General features: G+C 30.2%; 2 protein-coding genes across 2 annotated transcripts; one reads left to right on the top strand and one right to left on the bottom strand.

The window, feature by feature from the left end:
* Positions 1 to 1662: 1662 nt before the first annotated feature.
* MONOS_16864 (uncharacterized protein) lies at positions 1663 to 2130 on the top strand (the record flags this gene model as incomplete). The annotated part of the gene is made up of 1 exon (XM_067869733.1): positions 1663 to 2130. The coding sequence occupies one exon, from the start codon at positions 1663 to 1665 to the stop codon at positions 2128 to 2130; it is 468 nt and encodes a 155-aa protein (XP_067736087.1).
* Positions 2131 to 8196: 6066 nt separating this feature from the next.
* MONOS_15743 (uncharacterized protein) lies at positions 8197 to 9221 on the bottom strand (the record flags this gene model as incomplete). Its single annotated transcript, XM_067868637.1, has 1 exon — positions 8197 to 9221. One exon carries the CDS (start codon positions 9219 to 9221, stop codon positions 8223 to 8225), a length of 999 nt encoding a protein of 332 aa, XP_067736086.1. The 3' UTR covers positions 8197 to 8222.
* Between the last annotated feature and the right edge of the window lie 3677 nt (positions 9222 to 12898).

Here is a 12898-nt window from a genome sequence, read left to right as displayed (position 1 = left end):
TTCAGATGAAGTTAACAATGAATTGTTTGGTTCATTTTCCCCAAAACGCAAAGTTAAATCAAGTTAGTGTAAAATGGATATGAAAATCAATGAAAAACCTAGCGTTGATGAAAGCAAACAAACAGAAGATAATTTATTCAATGACGAAGATCACTGCACCAATTCTGACAGTGGCAATTTTACCAAAAGAATTATCAGAACAAGAAAGGTAAAAATTGATAACGATTTTATATATGGGGCAAAATATTTCACTTCAGGCATTTTCATTGAAAAATTATGCATTTTCGATCAACTTTTTGACATCAAAAAGTACTTTAAAAATGAATTTATATTTTAAAATACGTTTGATGTCGCTAATCATAATGTAATTATATCATGATGTTTGTATACACAATAAAAATCAAATTTATTTTAAATTCCAAATGAGTTTTATAATGTTATGAGAAAAACAATTTTTTCATGCTTTGTGCATAAAAAGCTTGAAAGTCCATATTTTACCCCATATGAAGATGACGAAGATTACGAAAAAGATATATGAAAAAGTGAGCATAAAGAAAGCGCAGAAGAAACCACTCAACCTGAAAGGAAAAAATTTAAAATACAGCATGATGATAACGAATAGATGGGCATAGGTGTATTTAAGGTACATTCCCAATACTTGGTTATTCTTCAAAACATTGTGATAAATAAAAAGTAGATTTAATAGTAAAACATTTGCATGGACTAGAATTTTGAAATTCTTTTTGATCCTTGAGAAAAATCAATTTTTAAAAATCACCCATAAATCTGAGTATTATTTCTAATTATTGATAAAAATTGATAATTTTAAACTAATAAGCAGCTAAGAGGTCGTTAATCATTATATACTCTTATTTTATCCATGATTTTTCAAAAAATAAAACATTCGAAAAAATAAATTAAAAAATAAATAATTTGATCAATTCCACAATTATATTTTTAATATCCAAAAAATTAGAATTTGCTTTCTTTCATCAAGAATTGAACCCTTGTTTGAAAACATATAACAAGTCATATATATTAATATAGCTTTAAAGTGTGTGATGAATAATTATCTATATATCATTCAAATCTTTATGTATTTTGATTATGATTTTTAATATGAAAATTTTTGTGCAGTTTGAGGATGTTTATGTTACACAATGATGATCATGAATAAAGAAGCATTGTTAAAACGTATGAATGTATTATTTTTAATGATTAACAATATTTTATTAAATATTTCTATTCAACATATTAAATATCGAATATTATCTTCACAAATAAAATGAATGTTAAAAGCCTGGTGTTAATCACCACAACAACTACAGAGAAATAGGAAGAGAAGTTTTTTTTGGCAAAAAAAGGTGAAAATTAATACACAGCAAAAGTTGGAAATTAAATTTTTCAGAATGAAACAACGTCACATTGCAGATCAATGAAAGGCAATTCCAGTATAATCTTCGAGATGGATATTGCACTCATAATAATACGATATGCGGAATAGATTTGTGCGATAACCTAAATGACACTGATCTGATTGGATTTGTGACAATTCATCAGAGTAATTCAATCATTATGAACAGTTTGAGTGTTTCTTTAAGAGACTTTGCCTTCTTCATTCCTGTTTTGTAAAGTGTTGAAACAAATGAGAAAGGAGAAAAAATGGAGGTTGTGTTTAAAGGGAAGCTCCTTCTTGCATGGAAATTGTCGTTCATGATTGTGAAGCAAATTGGAGAAGAAAAACAGATTGAAAAATATGGATTTGGTGAAAGTGGATGTGTGTCAGAGACTGCAGCAGAATGGAGGATGCCAAAGGAGAGGATGAGTGAGGCGGAAGATGAAGCAGAAGTGAGAGTGAGCATTATGTTTGGGGATTCGAATAAGCCATTGGTCACTGATACTTTCATTCTGAAGAATCGAAGTGATCCCAAAGCTAATGGATATGAAAGGATTGTTAATGGAGGGAAAGAAGGAAAATCATCATGCACAGCGATTATTGCTGTGATATTTGTTGTTCTGTTTTTGACTGTTCTTGTTGCATCAGTTGTTCTGGCTGTTCGGTGGAGAAAGGAAAAAGAAGAAACGAGGAATTACAAAAGATTGCGAATGACAACAACAGAAAGGATTTGAAGGCATTTGAGGTGGAGATGATGGAGATGTATCCTGAGGAACAGTGGCAAAGAGCAGAAAGAGAGGCTGAGAAGGGCTGAGAAACTTTGAAGAAGAAGCAAGAATAAAGTATTGTGTTTTGATTTTTTCAATAAAATAACTCGAATTTTTTTTTTATTTTTCAGTGTTGCAGCAATCATATCATATATATATATGAGGAGAACACATTGAAAAAAGTGCTTGACATTTTGAATTGAAATGATTGCATGAAATTTTAAGTTTAATAACTTTTTAAAATTAAGTACAAGAACAAATTTTCTTTTTTTTTAAAAAAAAATATTTATTTTTCAAATTCATTTGTCTTTTAAACAAAAACGCCATATAAATATGAAAAGAAACTGGCAATGAATAAAAAGAAAACGATTATCTTCTGCATCTTGTTAAAAAAATTAAATAATAGAGAAAATAAAAATTGAAATATCGCAAATAAACTATTATAAAGCTAAAATATTAAAATATTATTCATTATTAATTGTGATCATTCATCGCTGCTTATATAAAAAGAAAACCAATTATTATGAACAAAGACATCTTCTATAATTTAATGTAACATTATGAAAACTGTTTGAGTTATATTTACATTGAATCTTCTTTTCACAAAAGATTGGATATAATTAATAAAAATAAAGTTAAATAACAGAACTTTTATATTGCGAGTGATGAAAGAAAGCAAATTCTAATTTTTTGGATATTAAAAATATAATTGTGGAATTGATCAAATTATTTATTTTTTAATTTATTTTTTCGAATGTTTTATTTTTTGAAAAATCATGGATAAAATAAGAGTATATAATGATTAACGACCTCTTAGCTGCTTATTAGTTTAAAATTATCAATTTTTATCAATAATTAGAAATAATACTCAGATTTATGGGTGATTTTTAAAAATTGATTTTTCTCAAGGATCAAAAAGAATTTCAAAATTCTAGTCCATGCAAATGTTTTACTATTAAATCTACTTTTTATTTATCACAATGTTTTGAAGAATAACCAAGTATTGGGAATGTACCTTATATACACCTATGCCAATAGATGGAAACGTAAATAAGTTTGTTTAATAATTTTTTTTGTTGAAAATCATATCCATTTTATTGCCCAACTTTTATTCGTTTAGCTTGAAATTAATTGTTTGTCTTGTATTGAATGTTTGATGTAATAATTTCTGTTATTCTTATTCACTGAATTCAGAAAAGACAAAGGATGGAATAAACTGAGCATCGGATTGGAAGAAACTTCTGTTGCGTCTTTATCAACTATCATTTTATTTAAATAAATATCACATCAACAATTTAGACAATTAGAGAAATGCCATTTCACATTGACATCTTTGAATTCGTTGAAAAAATACAAAAATTATTTTCTAATACAAATCTCAATTCATGAAATCACAAAACGTTCATTAATTATTCAATGAAACATAAAACAAACCGGTCAATTGAACCTTTTTGAATGAAACAAAATGCAGTTGCCATTCAAAAAAAATCCGGGTTTTTAATTTTGTAACGGGTTTTTTTCTCGTTGTTTTTGTAAAAAAAACAATTGTAATTTATTTATGCAATTTATTTTGAAATGATTTGAACAACTATTATCAACATATGTGCATGCTTCATTCGAAAAATGAAGATTTGAAAGTTTTGTTATCCGTTTAATTTGCAAAGTTCATATTGGAATACTTTTCCATTGTGTTTTCGAGAATAAAACTATTTCACAAAATTTGTTGTGAACTGAAAGAATAGAAATAATTCTACGAACTAATGACTAAATTCAAAACTTCTTTGAGATGACATCGATTTTCGTTGATTCAAGAGAACAAAATTAGCTTTTCAAACTGTGAGATGTTTCAACTCAATCAATATGAACTTTGCCCAATACAGTTTATCTCACATTATTTTTTCAGCTCAACAAAAAATGCATGACATTTTTTCCCGTTTCTGAAAGATCCATTAAGTCAATGGTTTTTTTGGTAAGTTCGCATGTCAAATTTTTGTTAATCGTTGCAAAACATCCTCTGTTTCGCATTCTTGGTTTTAAATGCTTCAAAGGAAAGAATCATTGTTAAACAAACAAAATTTTGTTTGTTTTTGTCTTGAAACATCAACAAAAATAAGCAAGTTACAAAAATGAAAATGTGCTTGTTGATTGTGGTGCAATTACTCATATTGATACTTCAAATGATGAGTTGCTTAAGGCAGATTGCATAATTTTTAAAAAAATCAACTTAAAAATGTGGAATTTCGTTTTAAAAACTTTTATTCACTTCTCAATCAAAAAATGATCTAATTATTCATTAAAAAGATAAACAAAAGTAAACTTTTGAATAACTGAAAGTTAGGCAAACTAGTTGAAGCTTAATTAAAAACACCTGATACAACTCATATAATGAAGCACTATTATATGGAAAAATGAAGCTGATTGTGTTTTTGTGGTATCTCATGTTTTATATGTTCAATTGTGCTGCAAAAAGAATATGGAGAGCTTGTCGTGGAAAATCAAAACGCAAAATAGGAATCATGAGCAATGTCCTTGAACCAATTGTTTCAAGGAAAAAGCTGAACAGAAACAATTTGACGAGAGAATAATAACAAATGTGTTCTATATACCAACATGCTCAACTAATGGAAGTGTCAAATGCATAGGCCATTCTGGAATCGTGTGAGACAAAGATAAAAGTCGTACGGATTTTTATAGACTTAGGCAAGAAAAATGTGGAGTTATTTGTTTGGTGATATGACAAGCAAAACATGTTTTCACTTGAGGATAAGAAACGATTGAGGAGTACGCAAATTAATTGAACTGATGATGACTATTGCATTCGGACAACTGAGCAGTTACTACAATCGATTCATATTTCTGAACATTCACAAACTTATTAATTGAAGATAACGTTCATGAATGCTATGCGCTTCGGATAAGAAATTGTTTTCTTATGAGAAAGCGCATAGGAATAATCTGAGATAGTTTACTACTGCAAAAATGATGGGCACCAATTCAATTTCATATGAATCAGCTTGTTTGAAAAGATTTTGTTCAAATATTGACACGGTGATAATGACGAAGCTCGAGCATGAGCTCAATAGTTTCATGTATGGGACAAAATATTTGACTTCAGGCATTTTCATGAAAAATTATGTACCTTCGATGAACTTGTTGTGATACAAAAATTGAAAAAAAATGGGTTTTTTTTTGAAATACATGTGATGTCACAAAACATTTTGTTATTTCATCAATGACGTTTGTTTTCAATAATGAAAATCTAATTTGTTTTGAAATCTGATTAAATTTTATAATGTTATAAGTGAAACAATTTTTTCATTGTTTGTGCATAAAAAGCTTGAAAATCCATATTTTCACCCCATGTGATAAGGAAAAGAAGTTTTTCAGACACATTTAATGAATGTCAAAGGGAAAAGATGAAGGGAAGCAAATGATCCTTTTTTATTTTGTGGCTTTCTGTATTTGAATGAATTTGAAATATATTTTCATTATTCTTTTTTATAAGCATATATATATTTCATTTCAAACTTCATAAAGCACAAAACTTTATCAAACTATTTTTCGATTGATATATATGTGAAAATTTTGATCTATCTTCACTTGATTTAAAAGGAAAAATAAAATGATAGCATAAAAGTATTGGAATCCTTAATTAAAACAAGAAGAAAACAATTTTTTTTTACAAAGTTCATTGAACAAATAGCTAAATGTTTTCACATTTTAATTGAACACGTAAAAATTTCACAAACAGCATCAATGAAATTATTCTTTTTACATAATTGCTAAACAATTGATGCAAAAATAAAAATTGGAGAAAAAAACCAAAAAGTTCAAATCTAATAATAACGGAAGTGTTTCGAATGAAATGGATTATTATGTTTTAATAATCATTTAAAATCAAAGTTCCTTTTGTGAAAGAGTTAAAATTTGACAATTTGCACAAATTCTTTCGTGTTCCATTTGTTCCATAAAAAAAAACATAAATGAAAATGGGAAAGAATCCATTTCAAAATTGCTGAAGCGAAAATTCATTAAATATATTCTTTACAGAACAAGAATTGGATACTATGAAATACATATTTGCGATGCACAAAGCAAGTATTAATTTTTCAACCCATGTGCACAAATTTCGTCTTTTGTGCGGTTTTTCCCCCTTCCCATTGAGTGTCTTTGAAAGAAGTTTTATTTTTTCGGTGTTTGGTTTGCATAATTCAAAGTGAATCCTTTAACCTAAATTTTTGAATAAAAAAAATAGGATTAAAAAATTATCACCCATATGAATTGTTTTTTTTCAAAGGAGTTATTCCCAATAATGAGCAATATTTTCCTCATCTGAAACACCTGGAATAATAACATTCATCCAGAACTTGAATCGAAAAATTTTTTCTTCGCTTTGTACATTTTCTGGTTATAGCAAATGGAATAAACCTCATTAGTCAATTTAATATCACTTCATTATCTTTGCATAATTTTGTTTTTAGAAGAATAATTGATTTGTCATCTGGAAGGCTTTCGAACAATGTGAACAAAATAAATTTATAAATGAAAACAATATTTTTCCTCATTATTTAAAAGAGATATTTTTCAAAAATCCGGAGATGAAACATTTTTTTTTCTTTTTTGATTAGAAATACAGATATTGCACAAAATACATGACATCGCACAAAATACCGGACAAGATCGTTTTCTCAATAACCACTCAAAGAGAAAATCTGATAATATTCCTCCAAATATATATAAACAAAACTAACTCATTTGCCATACCGGGCATTCATTTCCATGCAGACTGAATATTTAAAAAATAATTTTTAAAATCTCCGAGAAATTTGATTATGTGTTTCTCGGAGATTTTAAAAATTATTTTTTAAATATTCAGTCTGCATGGAAATGAATGCCCGGTATGGCAAATGAGTTAGTTTTGTTTATATATATTTGGAGGAATATTATCAGATTTTCTCTTTGAGTGGTTATTGAGAAAACGATCTTGTCCGGTATTTTGTGCGATGTCATGTATTTTGTGCAATATCTGTAATGAGAAGTTATATTTAAGGAAATATTGGTTTTGAATTGTAGTGAACAGTCTGAACCGGATATTATCAAGTCGAATATAATCACATTCGCTTATAGTCACATTTTTGTGTGCAAGAACATTTTTGGCTGATTTTTAATTCATTTTCAATCGCAAATAATCATTGGGCTGAATGAATATAAGGCATAGGTGTAAATTGTGCCACTTTCATTTTGAATTTTTTCAAAATTTGAATATTTAATCGTTTATCTACACAATATAACTAAGCGATTCAAGGAGGGAAATTTCGAAATTCGATCAAAAAAATTTCTCTCAAAAATTTTAATTTTCGGCACCTATAATTTTATATTTTTGATCACATTTTATTAAAATATCAATATCTTGGTTTGCAAAGATCAAATAAATTTGTCGATTCAATGGAACAAGAAGAAATATAGCGTTTAATGTTTGTTACGAAGAATTATTGTCAATATTATTTTGTATGCTGCTAATATTTATGGATTCGATTATTTAGTTATTCACAAGTATTAGCGTTATATATGTTTTCGCTTTTGATAAATAGAAGATGAAAACTAAATTGATAGGAATTTGCATGTTTGATTGATGATAATTAATGTTTATTATGAGATTATTATAGGTATTTAATTATTATTGATTTATAAACTCTTTTTGTAACGGATTCGTTGGAACTGGTATGAAATTCCATTTTTGAAAGGAGGAAGGAAAAGCTGGATTGGAGCAGATGTGTTTGTTAAGTGAGATTGAGGAGCAGTTGTCTTTTTGGAAAGGTGAGAAAAGAAGAGGGAGATGGAGAACATAGAGGATGAAGCTTGTTTGAACGAGAGAAGGAAAGTGAAGGAAATGGATCGTAAGAATTATGCTATGAACAGAGGGGATGGAACTGTCTTCGAAAATTCACAGAAAATTGTTTTGTGATGTTTTTGTTTCGGATCTAGTTACGAATTGGTGAAAGTTCGTTTTGAATGAAAACATTAATTCTAACATTTCGTTATTTTAAAAGTATTCTTTTTTAGAAAAATGGAAATGAAAAGTTCAATAAATAAGCAAAGAATATTAATAAAAAAAAAGCACTTTTCGTTTTAGCAACAGCTTTTTCCAGGATCAGGTATTGACTACGGTTCCCTTTAAGTTGGCAACTCAATCTTTGAGGAGATGCAAATAAATTGACCTTTTTTATCTCCACATCAATCATCTTCAGCTGACTCAGCGTCACTTCAAATACAGATGACGAGATTCCACTCCCTCCTGATGTCGAAGAGTCGATCACCACATCCTCCAGCGAAAGTGTCCCGCTCCCCACAGACACCACAAACACACTCGGCGATGGACTTCTCATCGAGTTGTGATCGATCCCCACATGCCCCACCTCCAGTTGACCAGAAGATACGCTGAACAGCGCTGTCGAAGAGGTAGAAAGCGCACTTGTCCCAATCACACTCACCGTCTTCCCTCTCCCTGTTATTATTATCTTCTTTTCCCCAACACTGATCGTCGCCCCTTCGCTCACATGCTTCCCACTCAGCAACGTGATTGTCGAGCTCAGCTGTGCCATGCTCGACACCACTGCATGCCCCACTGTCTTGCAAGGTGTTGCCTCACTCATCCCACGCAGATTATTCGAGTCGTTTCCATTCACTCCAACATACCGATCCTTCATCTCTTCCTTCAACCAATCCTTCTTTTCTGTATGCTGATATTTCCAACCTCTCGAATAATAAGCATCGCATAATCTATTTGCATCGCTATTCGTTGTGTATGATTCAAAGAATGGGTTATTCGAAGAGAAGAGATTGTTTCCATCATTAAAATACACGTCATGGCCATATGGAGTGGAATTGGTTGTGCATCTGCAATCGTAGAAGAAGAAGATATAAAAATTACGATTGTAATTTGGGGCTGTTGATTGATATGGATCAAATCTCATTCCTCCTCCATGTGACACTTCCAAGCACGAAATAAATTGGATGCTCAGCATTTTGAATGCAGCTGGAACTGTTGCACAACACATCCCTCCACCATGTGAACCTGTAAGAGAACTCGAAGTGAAAAAACACTCAAACACACAAGCGCTCTCCACAGTACCACTTTCCGTTGCTGCACAATTAGATTTTGACTCATTGAAATCAAAAAGTAATATTGCTCCTCCTCCGTTTCTTTATTTGCATTTTGAGAATTCACAATTGCTCATCATGAAGCATTTCAAAATTGATCTGATATACATTCCCCCTCCTGTTGAATATTTTGCTTTGCATAAACTGAATGAGCTGTTTTCAATCTTGACTGAATTAATCGAATAACGTATAATTGTTCCACCGTCCCAATGTGCATTGCAGTCATTGAATGAACAATATTTCACTGAAAGTTTTCCGAAATTGAGATTGGACATGCAAATCGCACCTCCACTCGATATTCCGTCTGTATTTGAGTCAACTTCTCCTGTTGTATTTGATCCATTCCATTGACACCACGTGAATGTATTCGGTCCATTGTCTGTTTCGTTTTGTCTCCCTGGCTTATATTTTTTATTTGCAGTTCCTTCACATTTCACATTTCTTGTACGACAACACCTTATAAACATGGTCTTTGAAGCTGTCAAAGAGGCTTAGGGGTTGTCGAGGGAAGGGACAATCCCTCCATCATACATATTGCAAACAGAAGTAAATGAGCAGCTGTATACCATACATGAGGTTTGGGTTGACATTGCGGTTGAAGGTGAGCATGCCTCATTTGCTGTAATGATGTTGAAAAACGTCAGATGTTAGAGGGATACAAAAGGGATAAAAGGTGAAGAGATAAATCGGTAAATAGAGGAGAAATGAAATTCATTCACAGAAATTCTTCCTTTCCCTTCACTTATTTGCCGCATGATTCTTTGTGCTATATCGTAAAATATCCAAACAAGCTTGAATTCACTTTTTTCTGCCTCTTCTGCTGCTGCTTCCGAAAAAATTTTTGCAAAAAAAAATTCCACAAAAATATCTTTCCTCATTCTCTTCAGTTTTTTCCGTCTTGCTCAATCTGCCAAACGCTCTTCAGTTGCCCATTTCTCCAAATTTCTTTTAGGAATGCTCATAAAAAAGGAGTGTTTCCACATCCCATGTTTCATGCTCCCCCAGCGCTTCTGACAACACCTGATCGCATCACACATCAATCAAATCAAAAATATACAAATAAAAATAAAAAATAATATATGAAGAAAATAAAGAAACAAGAATAAAATACCTCCACAAATCTTCATTTCCCTTCACTCCCCTCGTCCCCTGTTTGCCTCTCTCCAAATACCTCTCACCCCAGCATCATCCACTCCAAGCACCACACCACACCACGCCTTCGCCTTTCAAACCCAATTCCAAATAAAGAAAAAATTAAATGTTGTTTTCACCCGCTCTTCCATTGCCCATTCAACCTCACTCTCAGCATTCTTCTCTTCTCATCTTCCTCCATCCAGAACTCAATCAAAAAAAATGCAGTTAGCAATCGATCTTCACTGTCACGAACCTTTCATATGCATTTCAATTTAAAAGGGGAAAAAAATAGCATTAAAAAAATTTAATAAACAATAAAAAATATTTATCACACGTTGCATATGTTTTCTTCCATTGTTGCTTAGAAGGTGTTATTGTAGTATTTTGCTTTATTTTTAAAAAAACTTAAGAATCCGGTATTTATTGAATCCATAAATATTAGCAGCATACAAAATAATATTGACAATAATTCTTCGTAACAAACATTAAACGCTATATTTCTTCTTGTTCCATTGAATCGACAAATTTATTTGATCTTTGCAAACCAAGATATTGATATTTTAATAAAATGTGATCAAAAATATAAAATTATAGGTGCCGAAAATTAAAATTTTTGAGAGAAATTTTTTTGATCGAATTTCGAAATTTCCCTCCTTGAATCGCTTAGTTATATTGTGTAGATAAACGATTAAATATTCAAATTTTGAAAAAATTCAAAATGAAAGTGGCACAATTTACACCTATGCCTTGAATGAATTTTATTTTGCAGTTTTTCAAATAGGGGAAATTGATATTTTGTTATTGTGAAATGTTTATTGTTGCTAAATCCATTTATGAAAAAAAAGTCACAAGAAATTCAAAATGATTTATCAATTTCCTCGTTTACTATTGTCGGAAGTGAATGCTTCATGTTTTTTTTGAAGATTGAATGACGATATAAACTTTATACAAGTAGTCCTAATTCTTTTAATTTGAAACTGCATAATGAATTGCTCTGAAAAAAAGTAATTTCGATAATTAGAAATTGCAAACCCAATAATCTCAACCGTTTTTTTTCTCATCTTTCAATTCATCTTTTTCTTTTTCTTTTCATTACTTGAAATTCTCCAAAAGATAATTTATGAATTTGAAGTCATTGAAATATCAATTTGCAGTTTGCAAAATCTGCTCCAAAATATCAGCATCAACTCCAACTCTCATCAACTCTTCAGCTTTCATTGATTTGTTTGTTGTTGTGGAACAAAAGTAATAAAGGCAGGAGGATATTATTTTTTCTTTGTCAGACTTTACTGTTCGATATCCATTTTCAATGCACACTTCTAACTCAAAGTTTTTTGTGTAGGGCAAAATATTTATCTTCAGTCATTTTAATTCAAAAATTATTTGCTTATAATTAACTTATTGTAAACAAAATCTATTTTAAAAATTGGTTCTGCTATTGAAATATGTTTGAGGCCACAAAACATAATATTATTGTATCAATTGTGTTCGTGAACAGATTTGATATCCAATTTAATTTGTAATCTGAGAATGTTTAATTAGGTTTTGAAAAAAACACAATTATATTTCTTTAAGCAAAAAAATCTTTTGAAGCCCATTTTTTCTCACACTCATTCTCGAATTCTTCAACATATGCATCCTTCTTGATTTTTAAAAACTGGATAAATTGATTTTGCGGCTTCAATAATGGTTGATTCGGAAAGGACAAATTTCACACATCCTTGAGGAATATTGAAGTTTCATTTTGCTGTACTCATACAAGATTAGTGTCTGGACAACCAATTTATTTTTTTCGATTTATAAATTCACAAGGGTTTTTATTATAAAGAAATAATTTATTTCACTTTTTTCTCTCTCTCACTCATCAATTATAAATGCTCATCTCCTTTAAAATTCGTTGGTGCAGAATAACAATGATATAAACGTTTAATTATTATAGGATCGTCTCTTAATTTGGAATATAATAAAAATATATAATTTGATTGCTAATCTCTTTTCTGTTTTTCAAACGTATGTTTTTTCAACTTTTGGAAAAATTTTCAATTTGCCAATTATCAATTCTTTTAAAATATTCTCACTCACACCTTTGCGTATCATTTCACAATTTACCATTTGTTCAGCTGAGTGAATGACCCATGATGTGGTGCTCTCACAATTTTTTAAGAAGGAAGTTAAATAGTGTTATGATTGTATTTTGACATTTTTTTATCAAGACCTTTTTTATAGTTTTATCAGTATCTTTTCCCACAATTTCATATTTGAAAAGATTTTTAAGTATATATATGAATTCAATTGATAAAAATAAATACATTTTGAAACAAACCCAATTTCGCTGGGGGGGGGGGGGGGGGGGGGAGATGGGGGGGTTTAACCCCTTCATTGAACTTCTGTGTGGAATTGGAGGGTTAAACATGGAATAAAACCTTCAGTTTGTTAAAAA

The sequence above is a fragment of the Monocercomonoides exilis genome (genome assembly GCF_001643675.1).
Source record: "Monocercomonoides exilis strain PA203 chromosome Unknown scaffold1-2713096, whole genome shotgun sequence".
NCBI lineage: Eukaryota > Preaxostyla > Oxymonadida > Polymastigidae > Monocercomonoides > Monocercomonoides exilis.
This window is presented reverse-complemented; position numbering and strand designations above follow the sequence as displayed.